Here is a 26,791-nt window from a genome sequence, read left to right on the forward strand (position 1 = left end):
GAGCAGCCGCGCTTCCTGGACCGGATCGTCGTGGGACCGGAGCCAGGTAAGGTACAGCAGCCCCTCTGCCCACCCCTGTACTTAGTGTCCGTTGGAGGAGGAGGGGGAGCGGCGCCGCGCCGCCCCTCGAAAAAGTGCCGCCCTGACACCGGCTCGCACCGGCGTATAAGACGACCCCCGACTTTTCAGAAGATTTTCAGGGGTTGAAAAGTCGTCTTATACGCCGGAAAATACGGTATATTTTTACAGATTTTGATTTTTTACAGATTTGTATTTTTAAAGACATACAGTATATTTGGAGATGTATTTTTAAAAATATTTTTTCATATATTTTTACAGTATATATATATATATATACATACATACATCTCCAAATATATTGTATGTCTTTTTTTTTTAAATATATTGGATACTATTGAAGAATATTTTTAAAATATATTTCAAATATATTTTTCTTCCATGTGAGGATCCGCCCACTGCATTTATAGAGGAGGGGTCCACTCACTGAAGAGCTGCCAATGTTCGATCTCAAACTCGGGGAGCTTTCATCACCTACAATGGGGGTTGGGAAATTCGATTCCTTTGTTTCAAAATCTTTGACATCGAATATTCAATCCAGTATTTGAAGATGAAATCGTCCAACGCTACTCTCCAAATCGTTCCAAAATGGTCAGGAACTGTAGCAGGCAGATCTCACGGCTGGAGTCCCCACTTGTACAGGGGCGTAACCCTTTAAAAATCAACCTTTTATCAGACGGTTGTTCTATAGATGGAGCGATTTCATCCTGTTAAACGTCCAAGTCGATTTGTCAATCAACGAGCGTGTGTTTTCTGATGTGTATTTAGATTACTTTTAAGGGTAAAACATTTCCCGCATTCTGAACATGAATAAGGACGTTCTCCTGTGTGACTTCTCTGGTGCCTAATAAGTTTTCCTTTCTGGTCGAAGCATTTCCCGCACTCTGTACATGAATAAGGCCGCTCGCCTGTGTGAACTCGCTGGTGTGCCGTAAGCTTTCCTTTGTCGGGAAAACATTTCTCGCACTCCGAACATTTAAAAGGGCGCTCCCCCGTGTGAATCCTCTGGTGTATAACGAGGTTTGCTTTTTGAGTGAAACTTTTCCCGCACTCTGTGCAGGAAAAAGGACGCTCCCCCGTGTGGACTCTCTGATGTCTGGTAAAATCTCCTTTCAGAGTGAAAGATTTCCCACACTCCGTACACGAATAAGGATTGTGACTTTTCTGGTGTGCAAGAAGCTCGCTTTTCTCAGTGAACGATTTCCCGCACTCTGAGCAAGTATAGGTCACTTTGGTGTGAGACCTGAGATGCGCAAGGAGTTCCGGCCTCGTCGTGAAAGATTTCCCGCACCCCAAACACGACATTGGATTCTCACCTGCGTGAGAAGAAGCCTTCTCTCCCGTGTGAATTTTATGATGGGAGCGAAGTTCGCTTTTCTCGCTGAAAGGTTTCCCGCACTCTGAACAAGTATAGGTTACACTGGTATGAGATCTGAGATGTAGAAGAAGCTCGGATTGCTTTGTGAAAGTTTTCCCACACCCCAAACACGACATTAAAGTCTCGCCTGAGGGAACTGCTTCGTGGCTTAAAGAGGATTCCTTGGGATTGGATGGATCGGTCGACCTATCCGCACCGTGAGATCTTAGAGGCATATCTGGAGTGACAGCATGTGATTTATCTGATGATGTCATGGGTTGCGATCGATCTGTTGATCTGTCCGCACTCTGAGATCTCAGGTGTATGTCTGGAGTCACATGAAGTGATATATCGGGAGATTCCTCTGGATTGGACAGATCTGTGGATGTGTCCGCACTCTGAGATCTCAGATGTATATCTGGAGTATGTGATGGATCAGACGACTTCTTGGCATTGGATGGATCCGTTGAGATGGATCGATCGGATGGTTTCTCAAGATTTGAGGGATCTGTTGGTGTAACTGTACTGGGAGACCTCAGAAGCAGATCCAAAGTAACAGCATGTGATCCATTGGGGGATTCTTCAGAATGAAAGGGATCCATCGACCTCTCCAAAGGGTAAGGTCTTGATGGATCCACTGACCTCTCCAAAGGGTAAGGTCTTGATGGATCCTTCGACCTCTCCAAAGGGTAAGGTCTTGATGGATCCATCAACGTCTCCAAAGGGTAAGGTCTTGATGGATCTAGCGACCTCTCCAAAGGGTAAGGTCTTGATAGATCCACTGACTTCTCCAAAGGGTAAGGTCTTGATGGATCCATGGACCTCTCCAAGGGGTAAGGTCTTGATGGATCCATTGACTTCTCCAAAGGGTAAGGTTTTGATGGATCCATCGACCTCTCCAACGGGTAAGGTCTTGGAGGTATATCATGAGTAAGGGGATCCATTCCAGGAAAATGTTCTACGGTGCCATTATCTTCCAGTTTGGGTCCAGATAGTAAATGTTGTCCTTCGGAGATATGCCCGAAATATCGTCCATCTGTTGGAGAACAGTTTTTTGTAGATAACATTTTTTTCATGTTTTACATATAAAATATACGGAAGCTCCAACCATATACAACGACCTAAACGATACCTATATTAACCACTTCCAGTTCGGACACTTTCCCCCCTTCCAATCCGGACACTTTCCCCCCCTTCCAGTCTGGACACTCTCATCCCCTTTCCAGTCCAGACACTTTCACCCCCTTCCAGTCCAGACACTCTCATCCGCTTCCAGTCCGGACACTTTCACCCCCTTCCAGTCCGGACACTTTCACCACCTTCCAGTCCGGACACTTTCAACATCTTCCAGTCCGGACACTTTCAACATCTTCCAGTCCAGACACTTTCCCCCCCTTCCAGTCCGGACACTCTCACCCCCTTCCTGTCCGGACACTTTCATCCTCTTCCAGTCCGGACACTCTCACCCCCTTCCAGTCCGGACACTTTCCCCCCCATCCAGTCCGGACACTTTCCCCCCCTTCCAGTCCGGACACTCTCACCCCCTTCCAGTCCAGCCCAATTTTCAGCTTTCAGCGCTTTCGCACTTTCAATGACAATTGCGCGGTCATGCGACACTGTATCCATATTAATTTTTTAGCATTTATTTTAGACGGATAAAACTTTTTTTTATTTTTTATTTATTTATATTATTATTATTTTTTTGCCATATAAATGAAAAAGTACAAACATTTTGAAAAAAAAGGTGTTTTTCTTATAAAAATGTTGCAAATAAATATTTTTTCTTCATAAATCTTGGCCAAATATGTATTCATCTATCTTTTTAGTAAAAGAAACCAAAAAAAAAAACCAAATTAGTTTATAACCAAAACATTATAATCTTTCAAACATTTTTTGACATTTTAATTTTTTTTTATATTATTATTTATGTTTTTTTAACATACTGTCACCCTAGCAGTACCATGATGACACTGTACTACTTGTGGGGGGTGATGAAGATTTATTTATTTTTTTTACACTGATTGCTTTTACACCCATAAAGGTGGTAAAAGCAATAATTTCTCCTTCTCTCTGGCTGCATTCCTGCAGCCAATGAGAAATACTGTGTAAACTGTGATTGGTCACAGCTTGTCACATGGTACAAGGCTGTTGTGAATAGCCCTGTACCATGTGATCTCTGTGATCATTCACAGACTTCACACATAGTAAGCGATATCAGGAAGTGACATCTTGCTTACTACTGTTCTTGATTGGCCAATCAGTGATCACATGATTGGGACCTCACACAGAGGCCCCGTACAGCGATCGGTGTTCCACTGTGTCCCAGGGAGCACGCACAGGCAATGGATGACATTTAGAAACGTCTACCCGCATCGACAGTGTTCCCGTCTGGCCGTTTATCGACATGGGCCGGGCGGGAAGTGGTTAATAAAATGCTATAAAGATACTTGACGAGCAGCTGGGGAAGATTCTGAGGAGCAAATGACAAGTAGTTTGTATGTTACTGAGAAGACAGTATAGGAAGAAGGCAGGGAGGAGCTTTATGAGGTTTTATATCAGTCCTCTAATTCTCAAGAACTTTTGGTCAAACTCTGTACCTTTAGTTAAAGAAGGAAAATTAAAACATTTTCAGCCTCTCGATGTTCATTACCTGAGCCGATATCTAGCGAAGATTGCCCCAGTTTATTTTTCATAGTCTCCACCTTCTCCGTAGGCTGCTGATCACCCACCACATACGTCTCTTCTTCTTCTTCCTTTATTTCAGTTTTTATATGAATCAAGTCTTCACTCTAAACCCAAAAAAATGATTGAAATTGATGTTTGTGGGATGTAAAGATTCATAACAAGATACTACATGGAGGAAGGTCAGCTCACAAGAGTTTAAAATCGCTGTGACATTTTTAGGCACCCAGGTCCACCTACCTGATGATGATGAGGGATGGTGTGACCTTCCTGTGTGGAATCCCGGGAATACAGAGGACGGGGACATCTCTCTGGTGGGTTCCCATGACTGGATCCATCTACCTGATGATGGTGAGGGATGGTGCGACCTTCCTGTGTGGAATTCTGGGAATACAGAGGACAGGAACATCTCTCTGGTGGGTTCCCATTACTGGATCCATCTACCTGATGATGGTGAGGGATGGTGTGACCTTCCTGTGTGGAATCCCAGGAATACAGAGGATGGGGACATGTCTCTGGTGGGTTCCCATGACTGGATCCACCTACCTGATGATGGTGAGGGATGGTGTGACCTTCCTGTGTGCAATCCCGGGAATACAGAGGATGGGGACATGTCTCTGGTGTGTTCCCATTACTGGATCCACCTACCTGATGATGGTGAGGGATGGTGTGACCTTCCTGTGTGGAATCCTGGGAATACAGAGGATGGGTACATCTCTCTGGTGGGTTCCCATTACTGGATCCATCTGTAGGAAACACACAAACTGATTGAATCCATTGTTTCTATGTGTTTATCAGATGATGGGGGATCTAGGTGGACCCTCCATACTGCTCTCTCCTTTACAATAAAGTCTCCTCTTACCCGGTGATGTGAGGGGCGGCTGATTGTCCATCATGACGTCCTTGTAGAGGTCCTTGTGTCCTTCTAAATACTCCCACTCCTCCATGGAGAAATAGACAGTGACACCCTGACACCTTATAGGAACCTGACACACACAATGATACAGTCACCATCCAGACACATCCCTTGTCTGTTACTGGAGAATGTCCCAGAATTCCCGGCAACGCTCACCTCTCCGGTAAGCAGCTCAATGATCTTCTGGGTGACTTCTAGAATCTTCTTGTTTCTCTCAATTGTCAGGAAAAGAGGTGGAGACACCTTAATGGTCACTTGGCCGCTAGGCTTTACAGGAGGAAATATCTATAAAAAAAAAGAATCAACAATGTCAATACACTACCCAATATTGTTTTTCAGCTCTCCAGCAGGTTTGTTCTACTAACGTAGATAAGAGTGATGTCATGTGACCTCCCAGAATCCTCCTCACCTCTTTGGTCAGGTCTGTGTTTTATTAATAGAGATCAGAGTGATGTCATGTGACCTCCCAGAATCCTCCTCACCTCTCCGGTCAGGTCTGTGTTTTATTAATAGAGATAAGAGTGATGTCATGTGACCTCCCAGAATCCTCCTTACCTCTCCGGTCAGCAGGTAGATGATCTCCAGGGTGAGGTCTAATATCCTGTACTCCATCTGACTCTGGTCCTCATTCATCCTCATTGAGGTGGTCATGTGGTCAATACGGAATGCCCCCTCTCTGAAGGCAGATAAAAAAACGAGACTTCCTGAGATTCTCCTGTAATGAATACAGCTCCAGTTCTGACATCTGAGACTGCTTGGTACTGGCCTCAGTTTTAGGATAGAAATAGTGTCGGTGGTAATCCAACCAATAGGGGCACACAGAGAAGTAAAAGCTCCACAAAGGTTGTAACCACCCCCACTCTATGCAAACCTGACATAAAACAATTTACTTTAATTGAGTTTCAAAAAGAGACATCACCAGGATATATAAAAACAGCCCCCGGTAAAATCAGAGTGTTCATTCTTAGCTATTCAGGTGGCACTGATCAAATGATCTCTTTGCTCTGAAAACCCTTCAACATTCATCAAACTTGGACAGTTGGATAAATGGCTCTATATTTAGGATGTATCCGGTCTATAAACCAGAGGCTCTGGATGGACGGTTGGATAAATGGCTCTATATTTAGGACGTATCCGGTCTATAAACCAGAGGCTCTGGATGGACGGTTGGATAAATGGTTCTATATTTAGGATGTATCCGGTCTATAAACCAGAGGCTCCGGATGGACGGTTGGATAAATGGTTCTATATTTAGGATGTATCCGGTCTATAAACCAGAGGCTCTGGATGGACGGTTGGATAAATGGTTCTATATTTAGGACGTATCCGGTCTATAAACCAGAGGCTCTGGATGGACGGTTGGATAAATGACTCTACATTTAGGACGTATCCGGTCTATAAACCAGAGGCTCCGGATGGACGGTTGGATAAATGACTCTACATTTAGGACGTATCCTGTCTATAAACCAGAGGCTCCGGATGGACGGTTGGATAAATGACTCTACATTTAGGACGTATCCGGTCTATAAACCAGAGGCTCCGGATGGACGGTTGGATAAATGGTTCTATATTTAGGACGTATCCGGTCTATAAACCAGAGGCTCTGGATGGACGGTTGGATAAATGGTTCTATATTTAGGACGTATCCGCTCTATAAACCAGAGGCTCTGGATGGACGGTTGGATAAATGGTTCATGATGGTAGACATGACTGTGGAGGAAGAGGACAGACATAACGATGGAGGAAGAGGATGGACACGATGGGGGGGGGGGTTACTGGATGTAAATAGAAAATAAGATCTCACTACCTCCTCTGCTGCCAGTTCCACCAATGTCTCCTTTCTACTTCCTCCCGAATCACCTCTCACCCGGAACTTCCTGTTTTAGCCTGACATCATTTCCTGTCTGTGTTCTCTACTTGCGATAAGTGAAATTTCAGCCTTGTGGACAATAGAATAAAAAGCCTGTGACCTAATTCTGTTTTTTCCTGATACGTGGACCTCTTCTCTATGGTGCGTTCTTCCTTCATGCAATGTCCATCATTTCACTTGCATGTTATACTTGTTATTGTGAAACTGAACAATACGTAAACACAATCTGTGTATATATATATATATATATATGGATCACCGGCAGGAGGAAGAAGGTCCTAATTCCTCTATAGAGATCTTTATATCACTAGAGGGGTCACCGACAGGAGGAAGGAGGTCCCGATTCCTCTATGTAGATCTTTATATCACTAGAGGGGTCACCAGGAGGAGGAAGGAGGTCCTGATTCCTCTATATAGATCTTTAGTTGGATCTCATTTAGAATACTGGATCCAGTTTTGGAGACCTCACTTACAAAAAGATATTGATAGTATAGAACGGGTCCAGAGACGGGGAACACAAATGGTGGAAGGTCTGGGGGATAAAACATCAAGAGTGACTTCACAGGAGGTAAGATCTCTCTAGTTTGTTTCTGGTTCTTCCCAACTTTGATGACTCCCACTCTCTCTGCTGAATGGTTTATCTATGACGTCATGATGTTATCATCATGACGTCATCATGTTATATATCACCATACCTTTGTCAAGAGCATCAGCAGATGTGGTAAGATCTCTACAGTCTGTTTCTGGTTCTTCCCAACTCTGATGACCCTTATGAGAGGCTCCCAATCTCTGCTGAATGTTTTATTTATGACGTCATCATGTTATCATCATGACGTCATCATGTTATATATCACCATACCTTTGTCAAGAGCACCAGCAGTTTTGGTAAGATCATTACAATCTGTTTTGGTTCTTCTCAACTCTGATGACCCTTATGGGAGGCTTCCACTCTCTGCTGAATTTTTTATTTATGACATCATCATGTTACCATCATGACACCATTATGTTATATATAACAATACCTTTGTCAAGAGCATCAGCAGATGTGGTAAGATCTCTACAGCTTGTTTCTGGTTCTTCCCAACTCTGATGAGAGGAACCTGATGAGAGGTTCTCACTCTCTCTGCTGAATGTTTTATTTATTACGTCATGTTATCATCATGACATCATCATGTTATCATCATGACATCATGTTACCATCACGTCATCATGTTATATATCACCATACCTTTGTCAAGAGCATCAGCAGAGGTGGTAAGATCTCTACAGTCTGTTTCTGGTTCTTCCCAACTCTGATGACTCTTATGAGAGGCTCCCACTTGCTCTGCTGAATATTTTATTTATGACATCATCATGTTATCATCATGACATCATCATGTTATATATCTCTTCATACCTTTGTCAAGAGCATCAGCAAATGTGTCTTCTGATCTCTGGTAAAAATTGTTTCACGAATAAAACTTTTCCTGCACTCTGAGCATGAAAAAGGACATTTACACTTTTGAATTCTCTGGTGTTTAAATTTTTCTTTCTTGGAAAAACTTTTCCCGCACTCTGAACAGGACAAACGCTAACACATGTGACTTCTTTTGATGTGGCATACGTTTTGCTTCCTCTGTGAATTTTTTTCACACTCTGAACCAGAGAAAGGACGCTGGCTCGTGTGAACTTGCAGATGTCTATGATGACTCTTATGAGAGGCTCCCACTCTCTTCTGAATGTTTTATTTATGACGTCATCATGTTATCATCATGACGCCATCGTGTTATATATCACCATACCTTTGTCAAGAGCACCAGCAGTTGTGGTAAGATCATTACAGTCTTTTTTTGTTCTTATTAACTCTGATGACCCTTATGGGAGGCTCCCACTCTCTGCTGAATGTTTTATGTATGACATCATCATGTTACCATCATGACGTCATCATGTTATATATCACCATACCCTTGTCGAGCATCAGGAGATGTGGTAAGATCTCTACAGTTTGTTTCTGGTTCTTCCCAATTCTGATGACCCTTATGAGAGGTTCCCACTCTCTCTGCTGAATGTTTTATTTATTACGTCATGTTATCATGATGTCATCATCTTACCATCATGACGTTATCATGTTATATATCACCACACCTTTGTCAAGAGCATCAGCAGATGTGGTAAGATCATTACAGTCTGTTTTTGGTTCTTCTCAACTCTGATGACCCTTATGAAAGGCACCCAATCTCTCTGCTGAATGTTTTATTTATGACGTCATCATGTTATATATCACCATACCTTTGTCAAGAGCATCAGCAGAGGTGGTAAGATCTTTACAGTCTGTGTCTGGTCTTCCCAACTTTGATTACCCTTATTGGAGGCTCCCACTCTCTGCTGAATGTTTTATTTATGACGTCATCATGTTATCATGATGACGTCATCATGTTTATCATCATGACATCATGTTACCATCATGATGTCATCAAGTTATATATCACCATACCTTTTCCAAGAGCATCAGTGGATGTGGTAAGATCTCTATAGTCTGTTTCTGGTCTTCCCAACTCTGATGACTCTTATGAGAGGCTCCCACTCTGTCTGCTGAATGTTTTATTTATGACATCATCATGTTATCATCATAACGTCATCATGTTATATATCACCATACCTTTGTCGAGCATCAGCAGATGTGGTAAGATCTCTATAGTCTGTTTCTGGTTCTTCCCAACTCTGATGACCCTTATGAGAGGCTCCCACTCTCTCTGCTGAATGTTTTATTTATGACGTCATCATGTTATCATGACATCATCATGTTATATATCAGTATACCTTTTTCAAGAGCATCAGCGGATGTGGTAAGATCTCTACAGTCTGTTTCTGGTTCTTCCCAACTCTGATGACCCTTATGGGAGGCTTCCACTCTGTCTGCTGAATGTTTTATTTATGATGTCATCATCGTATCATCATGATGTCATCATGTTATATATCACCATACCTTTGTCAAGAGCATCAGCAGATGAGGTAAGATCTCTACAGTCTGTTTCTGGTTCTTCCCAACTCTGATGACTCTTATGAGAGGCTTCTACTTGCTCTGCTGAATATTTTATTTATGACATCATCATGTTATCATCATGATGTCATCATGCTATCATCATGTTTGTTGTGGTGGTTTATGTAAGGATATATATTATTTATAAAGGGCGTGTCCCTTTCCCTTAGATGAAATATTACAGTGCCTCCAGCCGTTAAAATACGGCAAATATTTAGTAAACCAATAATTTGGACACTTTGATAATTTGATCACCACTTATTATTATACCTTGAATTCTTTTAGCCAATATGATTTCGTACCATACACACAAAATTTGCCTTATAATAGATAAATATAAAAATTTATTTATGTACAAAAATTATATATATATTAACACAAAACGCAAAAGACTGGTGATAAATGAATATTGGTACACACAATCAAAAATATATCCTACCAATGTAAGACACACTAATAAGGTCTCTAACTAATTACATCAATCACAAATTTTAAATGATATGATATTTATTAAATTTATTAATAATTAATAATTTCGAATATCTCAAAGGTTATATTCTTACAAGCCGTGGCCATAGGATTGCAAGAAGCAAGCCCTTGATATATGATACTCTGGTTATTAATATTCAATAAATTATGAAATATGAAAAAAAATTTATAATATGGCAATAAACAATTTTTTTAACAGTAACACAGTATCTTTCTACATATATCTAACTACCCAATATTGTTATGATACACTAAGGTAATTTTATGATTCCACACAACAGAGAAAATAATTAATACAAAAATCAAATAAATATCTCACCACACCCGGAATTCAGACTAGGCAACTCTCCCGTGGATTTAGCTGGCAGTGGAACGCCTTTAGACTGATATATAGGGCAAGTGATAGATTCAGTAGGGGAGAATGTAGGAAGTTATCAGATTAGAGGTTTAAAGTTTTAGGAAGTTTGAAAAGATGGAAGAGTAGTTATTCAGCAGATCTTCTTCAGATGTCAGGTCTTTCCATGAGGTTTTTATGAGGGATCTCCTCTTTCTTAAAGCACATGGGCTTTTATATCCACTAGTCCATTGTTCTAAGATACCTTCCCACCAGGCTTCCTGATTGGCTAGTTGAGAAATGTGTGTACATAAGCTATTTCTCACCTGCCCGCCAGGTGGCGGTCATGTATCACAGAACAATGTGAGTATTTGAGATGACTCATACCTTGGGTGGAATCTTCAGGTAATTTCAGGAATAAAATATACGGCTCTATCCAGATATAGCAGTGATACCTATATTATTCTAAATAGGGACCATGGAATATAGGTGTATATTCAGTTATTCCTCCTTGAAGTACCATCCTGTTTGTTTCCTGATAAGACATGTAACTAATGCTAGTCTATAATACATCTTACTTCCCATCATCTCAATACTCAAATTAGTGATATATAGTTCCCATTGCTGAGTATTTAGTGGTGTTTAAAATCTATAACATCTTATTTATGATATGTTTTTGTAGTATATTTTTGTCATGATATACAGTGAACTTTTAGACTTAAATGTCCTGAATTTCACCCCTTTGTTTCAGAATCAACATTTTCTCTGTGTAGGAAAAAAAACTCTCTGTTTGCATGGCCCTTGTATTGGACTCATGGTAAACAATTGTTAATGCTTTCACCCTTGGTGAACAATAGTATATGGTAATAGTTTCAGAGGTCTGTTAGTTCATCACACTCTACAGGTTTTGGTTAAGCTTTCAACCAGTTGAGTTCCCGTCTCATTATTGTTGAAATGTTTAAAAGTCAAAGTCCTATCTGGCTATGTGTTTGACTTTTCTGTATGTGCATTCTTCTCAACCTCCATATACAAATAGTCCTTGTTGACAGTTCAAACAGTCTTATTGTCTTGAAAAAGTTTTACTCCCCCATTCTCTCCATTTCTTTAACTAGAATTCTTGATGGTTCAACCAAGACAAAATTAACTCTTAGCATCCGGCTATGCTGAGCTGTTTGCCATATAATATTATGTCTTGATAAAAGTCATATTTTTGAGACATGATTCAAAAGCCCACAACAAATCCCCCTTTGTTTTTGGGGTATAGGCACGCGTAGAGGGGTGTCTGTATCGAAAAACATGAGTGGGACTTTTGGTTAGAGTGATCGTTCGTCTTCTCCGGTGAAGTGAATGAAATTAAAAAAAAAAATTTTATTTTTTTTTTTTTTTTTTTATAATAATAAAATGGCAGCGGTGATGCTGGTTGGTCCTCAACTTGACTCGGCGTCTTTAGATGGACACTTCCGATGACGATCCTGGTCTTGTGATGAGGCCGGCCTGGCACATCCACCTTGGGGTCCATGGGTCCTCCGCACGACAGATCTCTTAGATGGTCTCCTAGGCGGGTCTTTTCCTCTGGACTGGCCCTTGGTGGCCTGGGACATCAGGTTATCGTCTCCGGATCGATCTCTGGCATCTGGTCATTCCCACAGGACATTATAGCTTCCTTCTAGGGTCTGGTCATTGACACCTCCGATCGCCGGTCTGATCACAGTCTGGGCCTTCCTTTCTAAATTATTAAAATGAACAGTTTGAGTAATGGATATACATAAAATTATATTACTGGATCCTGTAAGGCAAAAGATGAGTAATATGTTCAAAGGAAATTTAATAATGATCTCAATATCTCCAGATAGGAACTGGTGGGTTAGTCTTCCAACAACTGCAATTGAGACTTTGGATGGCAAGCACGTAATTGGTTGATGTGCACCCATCTATCACTGATTTCACCATACCGGGTAACCTGCAATTTATATGCGACCGGAGAGATTTTATCAATGATAGAGAACGGACCTTTCCAAGATGGAAGGAATTTCCGTTCCTTGATCTGGTCTCTTGCAAAGTTGTATAGATAGACCTTGTCACCAATCTCATATTCCTTCTTGGAGGTTTTGAGATCATAGTATGTCTTAGCACTAGTTGCAGCTCTTTCCAAATTTCGCTGGGCAAAGGCAAAAGCATATTGCAGATGTTTACGTAAATCCTCTATGTACTGGTGTGTGGTGGTAGCATTGATCAAATTTTGATCTGTAGTGCGATACAATAAGTGCTGGGGCAGTACCATCCGTCTACCTGTCATCAGTTCAAAAGATGACATTTTTGTAACTGTATTCGGAGTAGCCCTCAACGCCATCAGGACCAGCGGGAGCTTGACATCCCAATCTTTGCCTGTTTCCTTAACAAATTTCTTAAGGACATTAACGATGGTCTGATTGTATCGTTCTACACCACCACTAGAGGCTGGCCGATAGGCGATATGCAATTTCCTTTTAACCCCCAAAATTTTCCACAATTTGGCCATCACTTCGCTAGTGAAGTGCGATCCTCTATCAGACTCTATCCTCTGAGGTAAACCAAAACGTGAAAATACATGATTTATTAGCAATGCAGCACATGTCTCGGAGCTGTTATTTGGTGCTGGTATACATTCGACATACTTGGTGAATAAACATGTAACTGTTAACATATACCGATTTCCTCGTGAAGATTTTGTTACTGGCCCAATAAAATCCATCTGAAGGTCTGACCAAGGCATACATATCCCCCTCTTCTGGAGAGGTGCTCTGTGAGTTGGCTTGGTAGGTTGAAACTGGGGACATATTAGGCAACCTTGGCAGTACTCCTTCACATCACGTAACATATGAGGCCAGTAGGCATAATCCCGCAGAATCCCGCAAATCGGTCAGGTGTTTTATCAGCCCATGGCTTACAAAGCTGTGTTCCTGTCTCAAATCTAGTTTGGCATATTTTGACCTATTAAGACCATTTATCCGGATGGGGATAAACAAGTCGCTGTTAACCCTTTCAATACCTGTCAAGAATTGGGTATGATCTCCCCCTTTTCTTGGTTTATCCTCCTGATGAAAAGATATCGTAAGGATGTCATCTTGGAGGGAGATATCTTTTATTTTATCTTGGGGAATTCTAAAAATGTGTTCCTCATCTCTTCTGATAGGGTTATGGTCATCAGGTTTGATAACCGTTATATCAGGAAGTTGGCTGTTCCTGAAATGGATTTCTAATGATCCAGGCCTTTCTTCCACCAGGTGGCAGTGTTGTCGGGAATGGGGAGTTTTAAGTTTCCCATATTTAATTGGGGTATTTACCTGTGACCACAGGACTTGGTTCACACAGTCAACTATGGTGTTCAGCCTTTTTAGGAAGTCCATACCAATTATCATGTGGTGCTGGGAGATGCTGGCAATGATGATGGGGTGTCTCAGTTCCTTATTACCCAGTTTCAGTTTAAGCCAGGCGGTACCCATGACCTGTAAAGGGTCTCCACCTACACCAATCAATGAGCTGTCAAAGCTTTTAAGTCTCGGCTTGGTGGGCATGACATTCGCCACTTTATCAAAATGTTCCTGTGACATGATGGTTGCTTGGGATCCAGTGTCTATTAAACCGACAATAGGAAGATCACTGGCATCCTGCACCTGTACTGTGGCATAATATCTCCCATCAGATTCAGTCAGCTCACACATGAAATTGGTGTGGTTGAAGATCTGTGGGCCCTTCAATGACCTATGACTAGCTCTTATCTCACCGCATGTGGTGGACACATTACCCTTATCCTCCCTGGTGGGATTCTTGGACTGTCTCAAGACAGAAGCACAACTAGAAGTTGGTGCTCCGTCTGGCTTGTCAATCCCGACGACTTCCGATGCCGCGACTATATTAGGGGCAATAGATGGACACTGAAAAACAGGAGAATCGTTAATACCCAACAACTGGTCCCCCTTTGCCTGAGAACTAGATTCTCTATTAGTAGGCGTGTCAGGGACGGTACACACATCTCCTGTCATTCGACTCAGTGTCCTCCCCTGTTGGTTTAAGGCTTGGTTGCCTATTAATTCTGTGACCCTTGGTTGGTCACAGGAGCTGCTCCTAAAAAAGGATTGGATGGAAATTGAGTGACAAGCCTGTCCATTTGTTCAGCCATTTTGCTGACCTGTGCCTCTATTTGTCCAATACGCTCAGAGGAGTTATTCTGTTGATTCTCCCTTTTCCTATACTTGCGCTTGTATTTTGGACGAGACTGGTAATGAGACTCAGAGTCAGAACTACTGCTCTGGTCCCGACGCCATTGTTCTCTCTGAGGTTTTGGGGTCTCCCTGTTATTAAAGGGAGCCTGGGGTACTGTATCCCCCCTTTGAGCCTGAGGGTGTTCTTGGCGTGGAGGAAATCTTTGGAAGTCGGAGTTTTTATTAAAATTGGGATTCTTATTGTAATTATGGGGCCTGTTGAAATTGGGGTTCCCATAAAAATTCCCATGTTGGTTTTGGCGAGGATAATAGAACCTCTGAGGATACCATTGCCTCCTTTGATTCTCATCACTGTACTGACCCTTACCATACTTTTTATTCTTCTCACTTCCACTACCGTAGTTTCCTGGCTTTTGCCTATCCTTTCTCACCCACTGGTTTTGGGGTGCAAAGTTATGGACCTCCTTCACTTGCTGGGTTTGAGGTACAAATCTAGGGGAACCATTGGTTTTACCCCCACGGACTACTTCCGCATATGATTTCTTCTCTGCCTGCAAATTTGGATTTGGAGGGGAGACGGTAGTGGCTGCTACTATCTTGGGGCTATTTTTGGGTTCTCTTTTTATCCCGCCCTCACTGGACTGTTGGATCGAGAATAAATAGTCACTCTCTCTCACCAACCAATCAAGAGAGCATCCCTTTCTGTAATCCTTTGCAAGTCCCAATTTTATGTAAGCAGGTAATGCTTCATAGAATAGGGTCTTGAATTCTGGCTGGTTAGGATTGGGATCCTTTTCAGCCAGGAAATAGGCATTTCTGAGGACAGCCAGAAATTCTGCAGGGCTTTGGTGAGGACCACACTTTAAATTGTAGGCCGCAGCCTTGGCAGAGGTTACAGTTTTATAAGGCCCAAATTCCATGTGGCACTTATGTTTAACCTCTCTCCAGGACTGATTGGAATAGGCCCTCAAGGTCTCAAAGAATTGCCGGTATTTCTCTTCAAACACCCATGGCAGCAATTCTATTTTGGTGTGGTCATCTCTAATGCCCAGAATCTCTAACGTCTGTTCATATGTTCTCATGTGTTCGGTGATCTCAAGGGACCCTTTCTTAGAAAACATAGGAACAGTGTCCTTCAGGAACTTAATAACCTTTGGGGTGTCATATCTCCTGAATGACCCCTGGGATTTCCCTTCCTGCCTATATGAAACCTCATATTTTTCTTCAGAGCGCTCTGGAGTGTATCTTGAAAGCTTAGGAGGTGACCTATATTCTGACCCTGACTCACTATCAGATACTTCGCTGTGATGCGGGTATCTCCGCTCATCAGCCTCTGGCTTGACTGGGTTGGTCCGTCTTTGGACCCCAGAATTTATTTGGGCCGTCAACCTTATAATCTGCTCCTCCAGAGTTTTCTGCTCAGATTTTATCAAGGTAAGTTCTGACTGGTCATGCTTATCCCCTGGGTGAACTTTAATTTTGACAGGAGATAACCTCTCTGATCTGAAGTACTCCACCTCATCTTTTAAGTCCTGATACTTCTTTTGAAGTTGTTTTAATTCCTGAAAGTTTCTTTCATATAGGTCTTGAGCACTTCGAAAGTCTCCGACCAATCTATCATAATGTTTCTCGGATTCGTCTAAACGAACACCGGCATGACCAAGCTTCCCTTTCAAAGACTCAATGTCCTGATTTTTGCTTTCTAACAAGAGGCGGGCCTCTGACAACTCTTCCCTTAGAGTCATGGTCCGCTGGGCAGCTCCAGCGGTCATGAACCATAACATGGGCCAAGCTTCTAGGAGAAGTCTGTCACGGCTTCTATCACTTTCTGCTCCAGCAAATGCTATTAAAAACCCAACAACCTGGCCCTTTTGGTTGAACAGGTCCTCAAAGGTACTCATGGCCTGCTCTTTCTCTTCATCCACAAATTCATTATTGCTATCCCCCAAATTCAATCTCTTGCGGAGATAATTTATTACTTCATTTTCAACATACTTCTGCCAAGCACCGGCAGCTTTCCGAGCTGGCTTCATAACTTCCTGCTCAATGCCTTGAGCCGCCATATTTTCCTCGTTATGCTTGGAAGAGGTGGATCCGTGATTACTGGATGCCATTTTGATACAAAATATATGTTTGATAAAGTGTACAAATATACAATCACCAGTGCGTTTTGTGTTATGGTACGATTTCTATGTATCTCAGCAGTGCCTCCAAATTTATGTTGTGGTGGTTTATGTAAGGATATATATTATTTATAAAGGGCGTGTCCCTTTCCCTTAGATGAAATATTACAGTGCCTCCAGCCGTTAAAATACGGCAAATATTTAGTAAACCAATAATTTGGACACTTTGATAATTTGATCACCACTTATTATTATACCTTGAATTCTTTTAGCCAATATGATTTCGTACCATACACACAAAATTTGCCTTATAATAGATAAATATAAAAATTTATTTATGTACAAAAATTATATATATATTAACACAAAACGCAAAAGACTGGTGATAAATGAATATTGGTACACACAATCAAAAATATATCCTACCAATGTAAGACACACTAATAAGGTCTCTAACTAATTACATCAATCACAAATTTTAAATGATATGATATTTATTAAATTTATTAATAATTAATAATTTCGAATATCTCAAAGGTTATATTCTTACAAGCCGTGGCCATAGGATTGCAAGAAGCAAGCCCTTGATATATGATACTCTGGTTATTAATATTCAATAAATTATGAAATATGAAAAAAAATTTATAATATGGCAATAAACAATTTTTTTAACAGTAACACAGTATCTTTCTACATATATCTAACTACCCAATATTGTTATGATACACTAAGGTAATTTTATGATTCCACACAACAGAGAAAATAATTAATACAAAAATCAAATAAATATCTCACCACACCCGGAATTCAGACTAGGCAACTCTCCCGTGGATTTAGCTGGCAGTGGAACGCCTTTAGACTGATATATAGGGCAAGTGATAGATTCAGTAGGGGAGAATGTAGGAAGTTATCAGATTAGAGGTTTAAAGTTTTAGGAAGTTTGAAAAGATGGAAGAGTAGTTATTCAGCAGATCTTCTTCAGATGTCAGGTCTTTCCATGAGGTTTTTATGAGGGATCTCCTCTTTCTTAAAGCACATGGGCTTTTATATCCACTAGTCCATTGTTCTAAGATACCTTCCCACCAGGCTTCCTGATTGGCTAGTTGAGAAATGTGTGTACATAAGCTATTTCTCACCTGCCCGCCAGGTGGCGGTCATGTATCACAGAACAATGTGAGTATTTGAGATGACTCATACCTTGGGTGGAATCTTCAGGTAATTTCAGGAATAAAATATACGGCTCTATCCAGATATAGCAGTGATACCTATATTATTCTAAATAGGGACCATGGAATATAGGTGTATATTCAGTTATTCCTCCTTGAAGTACCATCCTGTTTGTTTCCTGATAAGACATGTAACTAATGCTAGTCTATAATACATCTTACTTCCCATCATCTCAATACTCAAATTAGTGATATATAGTTCCCATTGCTGAGTATTTAGTGGTGTTTAAAATCTATAACATCTTATTTATGATATGTTTTTGTAGTATATTTTTGTCATGATATACAGTGAACTTTTAGACTTAAATGTCCTGAATTTCACCCCTTTGTTTCAGAATCAACATTTTCTCTGTGTAGGAAAAAAAACTCTCTGTTTGCATGGCCCTTGTATTGGACTCATGGTAAACAATTGTTAATGCTTTCACCCTTGGTGAACAATAGTATATGGTAATAGTTTCAGAGGTCTGTTAGTTCATCACACTCTACAGGTTTTGGTTAAGCTTTCAACCAGTTGAGTTCCCGTCTCATTATTGTTGAAATGTTTAAAAGTCAAAGTCCTATCTGGCTATGTGTTTGACTTTTCTGTATGTGCATTCTTCTCAACCTCCATATACAAATAGTCCTTGTTGACAGTTCAAACAGTCTTATTGTCTTGAGAAAGTTTTACTCCCCCATTCTCTCCATTTCTTTAACTAGAATTCTTGATGGTTCAACCAAGACAAAATTAACTCTTAGCATCCGGCTATGCTGAGCTGTTTGCCATATAATATTATGTCTTGATAAAAGTCATATTTTTGAGACATGATTCAAAAGCCCACAACATGTTATATATCCCTTCATACCTTTGTCAAGAGCATCAGCAGATATGTCTTCTGATCTCTGGTAAAAATAGTTTCACGAATAAAACTTTTCCCGCACTCAGAGCATGAAAAAGGACGTTTACACTTAAGAATTCTCTGGTGTTTACATTTTTCTTTCTTGGAAAAACTTTTCCCGCACTCTGAACAGGACGAACGCTAACACATGTGACTTCTTTTGACGTGTAATACGTTTTGCTTCCTCTGTGAATTTTTTTCACACTCTGAACCAGAGAAAGGATGCTGGCTCGTGTGAACTTGCAGATGTCTATGAAGGTCTCCTTTGTAAGTGAAACTTTTATCGCAATCTGAACATGAGAAAGGACATTCACCTGTGTGAATTCTCTGGTGTCTGAGAAGGCTTGTTTTCTCAGTGAAACATTTCCCGCACTCTGAACATGTATAAGGATGCTGTCCTGTGTGACTTCTCTGATGTCTAAGGAGGTTTTGCTTCATAGGGAAACATTTTCCACACTCTGAACAGGAAAAAGGACGTTCACCCGTGTGAATTTTCAGGTGTTTAAGAAGATTTCCTTTTTGAGTGAAACATTTCCCGCATTCTGAACATGAAAAAGGGCGCTCACCCGGGTGAATTCTCTGGTGTCTAAGAAGGTCCACTACCTGAGTACAGCTTTTCCTGCACTCTGAGCATGAGAAAGGTCGCTCCCCTGTGTGAGTCCTCTGGTGAATAAGAAGGTCATGTTTAACAGTAAAACATTTCCCACACTCTGAACATGAAAAAGGACGCTCACCCGTGTGAAGTCTCTGGTGTGTAAGCAGTGCGCTTTTCTCAGTGAAACATTTCCCACACTCTGAGCATGCATGACGATGCTCACCTTTGTGAATTTTCTGGCGTCTAAGGTTTCCATTTGCATAGAAATTTTTCCTGCAGTCAGGACACATATAAGGACGCGCACCCATGTGAATTCTCTGGTGTCTAAGTAGGCTTCCTTTCTGAGTGTAACATTTCCCGCACTCTGAACATGAGAAAGATTGCTCACCCGTGTGAAGTCTCTGGTGTGAAAAAAGTTTTACCTTCTGAGTGAAACAGTTTCCACACTCTGAACATGTGAAAGAACCCATGTGATCTTTATGGTGTTTATGAAGTGCTGTTTTCGCAGCAAAACATTTTCCACACTCTAAACATGAAAAATGGCGCTCGCCTGTGTGAATTCTCTGGTGCATCAGGAGTATTGTTTTGTCACTAAAACATTTTCCGCACTCCGAACACGGAAAAGGTCGTTCACCTGTGTGGCTCCTCTTGTGTACAGCAAGGCTTCCTTTCTGAATAAAACATTTCCCGCACTCTGAACACGAATAAGGACGCTCACCCTTGTGAATTCTCTGGTGTATGCGAAGGCCTGACCCACAAGAAAAACGTTTCCCGCACTCTGAACATGGGAAAGGTTGCTTGCCCGTGTGTATTCTCTCGTGCCTTAGGAAACTTTTCCCGCACTCTGAACACAAGAAAGGGCGCTCATCTGCGTGACTTCTCCGGTGTCTAACAAAGGCTTTGTTGTCAATTAAACATTTCCCGCACATCAAACATAACAAGGAACTTTCTGCTTTGTGGCTTAAAGGAGATCCCTCGGGTCAGATTGATCTGTTGATCACTCCACACTGTGAGATCTTAGTTGTGATTGATGAGATGATTCTTCGGGAGTAGAGGGATCCACTAATCTGTTCCATGGGGAAGGGAACCGGTGTCCGTCTTTTGGGAAAAAGAGTTTTTTAAATATTAACCCCTCGCCCTCCTGAAGATCCCCCCCCCTCATTCCTGACCAGGCCATTTTTTGTGTTACGGCGCTGCGTTACTTTAACCGATCCCCTTCAGTGACAATAGATCCCCCAGCGGCCAAATCCAGTAGATCCTCCAGCATCCAGAACCAGTAGATCCTCCAGCACCCCTTGCCATTACATACATTAGGTGCTGGAACTGCGTTTTCCACACGTTTCCGCTGAAAAAAAGCACTTACAAGTGACCACACATTTATGGACCAATTGGTTGGGAAGTAGGTAGGTACATCGATGATATACCTATGGTCATCACCTAAGAGTCTTCAGTTTTTTTTCCCTTACTGATGGGTGTAAAGTGTTGATCAAGGATTGCACAGACTTTGTGAAGTTATGTGACAAACAAATTGTTATTTTTACCGACATCGACAAGTGACCACAAATTTATGGACCATTTGGTTGGGGAGTAGGTAGGTACATCGATGATATACAGTCAGGTCCATAAATATTGGGACATCAACACAATTCTAACATTTTTGGCTCTATACACCACCACAATGAATTTGAAATGAAAAGAACAAGATGTGCTTTAACTCCAGACTGTCAGCTTTAATTTGAGGGTATTTACATCCAAATCAGGTGAACGGTGTAGGAATTACAACAGTTTGCATATGTGCCTCCCACTTGTTAAGGGATCAAAAGTAATGGGACAATTGGCTTCTCAGCTGTTCCATGGCCAGGTGTGTGTTATTCCCTCATTATCCCTATTACAATGAGCAGATAAAAGGTCCAGAGTTCATTTCAAGTGTGCTATATGCATTTGGAATCTGTTGCTGTCAACTCTCAAGATGAGATCCAAAGAGCTGTCACTATCAGTGAAGCAAGCCATCATTAGGCTGAAAAAACAAAACAAACCCATCAGAGAGATAGCAAAAACATTAGGCGTGGCCAAAACAATTGTTTGGAACATTCTTAAAAAGAAGGAACGCACCGGTGAGCTCAGCAATACCAAAAGACCCGGAAGACCACGGAAAACAACTGTAGTGGATGACCGAAGAATTCTTTCCCTGGTGAAGAAAACACCCTTCACAACAGTTGGCCAGATCAAGAACACTCTCCAGGAGGTAGGTGTATGTGTGTCAAAGTCAGCAATCAAGAGAAGACTTCACCAGAGTGAATACAGAGGGTTCACCACAAGATGTAAACCATTGGTGAGCCTCAAAAACAGGAAGGCCAGACTAGAGTTTGCCAAACGACATCTAAAAAAGCCTTCGCAGTTCTGGAACAACATCCTATGGACAGATGAGACCGAGATCAACTTGTACCAGAGTGATGGGAAGAGAAGAGTATGGAGAAGGAAAGGAACTGCTCATGATCCTAAGCATACCACCTCATCAGTGAAGCATGGTGGTGGTAGTGTCATGGCGTGGGCATGTATGGATGCCAGTGGAACTGGTTCTCTTGTATTTATTGATGATGTGACTGCTGACAAAAGCAGCAGGATGAATTCTGAGGTGTTTCGGGGAATATTATCTGCTCATATTCAGCCAAATGCTTCAGAACTCATTGGACGCCGCTTCACAGTGCAGATGGACAATGACCCAAAGCATACTGCAAAAGCAACCAAAGAGTTTTTTAAGGGAATGAAGTGGAATGTTATGCAATGGCCAAGTCAATCACCTGACCTGAATCCGATTGAGCATGCATTTCACTTGATGAAGACAAAACTGAAGGGAAAATGCCCCAAGAACAAGCAGGAACTGAAGACAGTTGCAGTAGAGGCCTGGCAGAGCATCACCAGGGATGAAACCCAGCGTATGGTGATGTCTATGCGTTCCAGACTTCAGGTTGTAATTGACTGCAAAGGATTTGCAACCAAGTATTAAAAAGTGAAAGTTTGATTTATGATTATTATTCTGTCCCATTACTTTTGGTCCCTTAACAAGTGGAAGGCACATATGCAAACTGTTGTAATTCCTACACCGTTCACCTGATTTGGATGTAAATACCCTCAAATTAAAGCTGACAGTCTGCAGTTAAAGCACATCTTGTTTGTTTCATTTCAAATCCATTGTGGTGGTGTATAGAGCCAAAAATGTTAGAATTGTATCGATGTCCCAATATTTATGGACCTGACTGTACCTATGGTCATCACCTAAGAGTAAAGTGTTGATCAAGGATAGCACATACTTTGTGAAGTTATGTGACAAACAATTGTTATTTTTACCTACAACGACAAGTGACCACACACTCATGGACCATTTATGCACCATTTGGTTGGGGAGTAGGTAAGTACATCGATGATATACCTATGGTCATCACTTAAGAGTCTTTCGTTTTTTTCCCTTATTGATGGGTGTAAAGTGTTGATCAAGGTTTTTACAGACTTTGTACAGTTATGTGACAAAAAAATTGTTACTTTTACCTACAACAAGTGACCACACAATTGTGGACCATTTGGTTGGGGAGTAGGTAGGTACATCGATGATATTCCTTTGGTCATCATCTAAGAGTCTTCAGTTTTTCTTCCTTACTGATGGGTGTAAAGTGTTGATCAAGGATAGCACAGACTTTGTGAAGTTATGTGACAAACAATTTGTTATTTTTACCTACATCGACAAGTGACCACACATTTATGGACCATTTGGTTGGGGAGTAGGTAGGTACATCGATGATATACCTATGGTCATCACCTAAGAGTCTTCAGTTTTTTTCCTTACTGATGGGTGTAAAGTGTTGATCAAGGATAGCACAGACTTTGTGAAGTTATGTGACAAAAACATTGTTATTTGCACCTACGGAGTAGGTAGGTACATCGATGATATTCCTATGGTCATCACCTAAGAGTCTTCAGGTTTTTTTCCCTTACTGATGGGTGTAAAGTGTTGATCAAGGATAGTACAGACTTTGTGAAATTATGTGACAAAAAAATTGTTATTTTTACCTACAACCACACACTTATGGACCATTTATGCACCATTTGGTTGGGGAGTAGGTAGGTACACCGATGATCTACCTATAATGATCACCTAAGAGTCTTCAGTTTTTCTTCCTTACTGATGGGTGTAAAGTGTTGATCAAGGATAGCACAGACTTTGTGAAGTTATGTGACAAACAATTTGTTATTTTTACCTACATCGACAAGTGACCACACATTTATGGACCATTTGGTTGGGGAGTAGGTAGGTACATCGATGATATACCTATGGTCATCACCTAAGAGTCTTCAGTTTTTTTCCTTACTGATGGGTGTAAAGTGTTGATCAAGGATAGCACAGACTTTGTGAAGTTATGTGACAAAAACATTGTTATTTGCACCTACGGAGTAGGTAGGTACATCGATGATATTCCTATGGTCATCACCTAAGAGTCTTCAGGTTTTTTTCCCTTACTGATGGGTGTAAAGTGTTGATCAAGGATAGTACAGACTTTGTGAAATTATGTGACAAAAAAATTGTTATTTTTACCTACAACCACACACTTATGGACCATTTATGCACCATTTGGTTGGGGAGTAGGTAGGTACACCGATGATCTACCTATAATGATCACCTAAGAGTCTTCAGTTTTTTCCTTACTGACAACATTTTTATTTTTACCTACAACCACACACTTATGGACCATTTATGCACCATTTGCTCCATTTGGTTGGGGAGTAGATACATTGATGACTTTCTTATAGTCAATACCTAAGATTCTTCAGGATTTTTAATTTTTCTTACTAAAGTGCTCTTTATTGAACAAAGATAACACAGACTTTATGGAATTACGTGAAAAGAAACCATTATTTTACGTAAAATTACAAAAAATCACACATTTACAACCAAAACTGCATGTAAATGATTTGACTAGAGTCTATTCTCTGCAAATAACACCCTAAGGAGAACGGGGTTCTCTTTGTCGACTTTTGTTTACGTCAGAACTGATTTTTTCCGAGTCAATTTAAAAGCAGGTTGATACAGCTCAGTAGCAGGTCAAACCCACCCATGAATGAACTGTGAAGGATCACAGAAGCCTCTCAAACTGATTAAAAAAAAAACAAAACAAAAAAAAAAACAGAAATGATGTCCCCGTCTGCTTCAGCTTGACCTGCCCTCCCTACTTTGGTGGTTTACCAGTTCAATCCCATCTTACCAGATGATGTGAAAGTTTGCTAATTCTCCAGAACGTTTGGCCAGACTACACCACCTCATACATAAAGATGTCAAATAAAAATGAAAAGTTTTTTTTTTAATGTTCATTACCTGTGCTGATATCTAGAGAAGATGGTTCCGGTTTATGTTCCATAGTCATCTTGACCCCCTCTGTAGACTGCCGTACACTCTCCCTGTATGTTTCTTCTTTTTCTTTTACCTCAACGTTGACATGAATCACGTCTGATCTCTGTAAGAAGTAAGTATTATTAACAAGATGCTACATCGAAAAATGTCATCTCGGAGTTTGGATCTGCTTTGAAGTTCTAAGCGCCCAATTCCATCTACCTGAGGATGGTGGGGGATGGTGTTACCTTCCTGTGTGGAATCCTGGGACTACAGAGGATGGGGACATCTCTCTGATGGGTTCCCATTACTGGATCCATCTACCTGATGATGGTGGGGGATGGTGTGACCTTCCTGTATGGAATCCCGAGAATACAGAGGACGGGGACCTCTATCTGGTGGGTTCCCATTACTGGATCCATCTACCTGACGATGATGAGGGATGGTGTGACCTTCCTGTGTGGAATCCCGGGAATACAGAGGATGAGGACCTCTCTCTGGTGGGTTCCCATTACTGGATCCATCTACCTGATGATGGTGTGATCTTCCTGTGTGGAATCCCGGGAATACAGAGGACGGGGACCTCTCTCTGGTGGGTTCCCATTACTGGATCCACCTACCTGATGATGTTGAGGGATGGTGTGATCTTCCTGTGTGGAATCCCGGGAATACAGAGGACGGGGACATCTCTTTGGTGGGTTCCCATTACTGGATCCATCTACCTGACGATGATGAGGGATGGTGTGATCTTCCTGTGTGGAATCCCGGGAATACAGAGGACGGGGACATCTCTCTGGTGGGTTCCCATTACTGGATCCATCAACCTGATGATGTTGAGGGATGGTGTGACCTTCCTGTGTGGAATCCCGGGAATACAGAGGACGGGGACATCTCTCTGGTGGGTTCCCATGACTGGATCCATCTGTAGGAAACACACACACTGACTGAATCCATTTTTTCTATGTGTTTATCAGATGATGGGGGATCTCGGTAGAGCCTCCGTACTGCTCTCTCCTTTACAATAAAGTCTCCTCTTACCCGGTGCTGTGAGGGGCGGCTGATTGTCCATCATGACGTCCTTGTAGAGGTCCTTGTGTCCTTCTAAATACTCCCACTCCTCCATGGAGAAATAGACAGTGACATCCTGACACCTTATAGGAACCTGACACACACAATGATACAGTCACCATCCAGACACATCCCTTGTCTGTTACTGGAGAATGTCCCAGAATTCCCGTCACCACTCACCTCTCCTGTCAGCAGCTCCATCATCTTCTGGGTGACTTCTAGAATCTTCTCATTAGTTTTTCTTTCAAGAGTTAGGGGCCCAGATAGAGGGACGGTGATGTGTCCCTGGGTCCCTCTCTGTTCTTCTGACACACGGTGATATCTACTGGATGTAACATATTCACCAGATGTCTTCTTCACTATTGTATAACCCTATTGAAGGAGATCATGATAAATATGAAAGCTTAAAAAATACAGGCTTTGACCCAACCAGAATCCTCCTCTCTAGTGAGCAGGTGGATGATCTCCAGAGTGAGGTTGAATATCCTCTCTGACATCTGACTCTGGTCCTGCTCCATCCTTACTAAGGTGGTCATGTAGTCAATGCAGAATGTCCCTCTCTGTAAACAGATAATAA

The 26,791-nt window shown here is 41.5% G+C and overlaps 2 protein-coding genes across 2 annotated transcripts in view; one reads left to right on the forward strand and one right to left on the reverse strand.

Moving 5' to 3' along the window:
• The window catches only part of LOC149453271 (uncharacterized), a 227,083-nt gene that overhangs the window by 71,039 nt on the left and 129,253 nt on the right, over window positions 1-26,791 (forward strand). The window lies entirely within an intron of this gene.
• On the reverse strand, window positions 391-26,765 carry LOC149453274 (uncharacterized). Its single transcript, XM_089688591.1, has 14 exons — window positions 26,640-26,765; window positions 26,395-26,586; window positions 26,185-26,263; window positions 25,782-25,864; window positions 25,132-25,270; window positions 19,346-20,664; window positions 19,139-19,213; window positions 9,542-9,638; window positions 8,300-8,457; window positions 8,132-8,227; window positions 5,186-5,318; window positions 4,358-4,863; window positions 4,086-4,224; window positions 391-2,471 (listed from the first exon to the last, which is right to left on the reverse strand). Exons 1-14 carry the CDS (start codon window positions 26,748-26,750, stop codon window positions 814-816), a joined length of 4,785 nt encoding a protein of 1,594 aa, XP_089544717.1. The 5' UTR covers window positions 26,751-26,765; the 3' UTR covers window positions 391-813.

Source organism: Staurois parvus, unplaced genomic scaffold (assembly GCF_062004578.1).
Source record: "Staurois parvus isolate SC_StPar_1 unplaced genomic scaffold, SC_StPar_1.0 ptg000449l, whole genome shotgun sequence".
Taxonomy (NCBI): domain Eukaryota; kingdom Metazoa; phylum Chordata; class Amphibia; order Anura; family Ranidae; genus Staurois; species Staurois parvus.

What these genes read in the sequence shown, in the direction of transcription:
- LOC149453274 (XM_089688591.1), bottom strand. Translation starts at nt 26,750, where the DNA reads ATGACCACCTTAGTAAGGATGGAGCAGGACCAGAGTCAGATGTCAGAG. An exon ending in ATTCACAGAGGAAGCAAAAC is followed by an intron (nt 19,214 to 19,345) that starts GTATTACACGTC and finishes TCATGCTCTGAG; the next exon opens with TGCGGGAAAAGTTTTATTCG. An exon ending in TGCTGATGCTCTTGACAAAG is followed by an intron (nt 8,228 to 8,299) that starts GTATGAAGAGAT and finishes AATATTCAGCAG; the next exon opens with AGCAAGTGGGAGCCTCTCAT.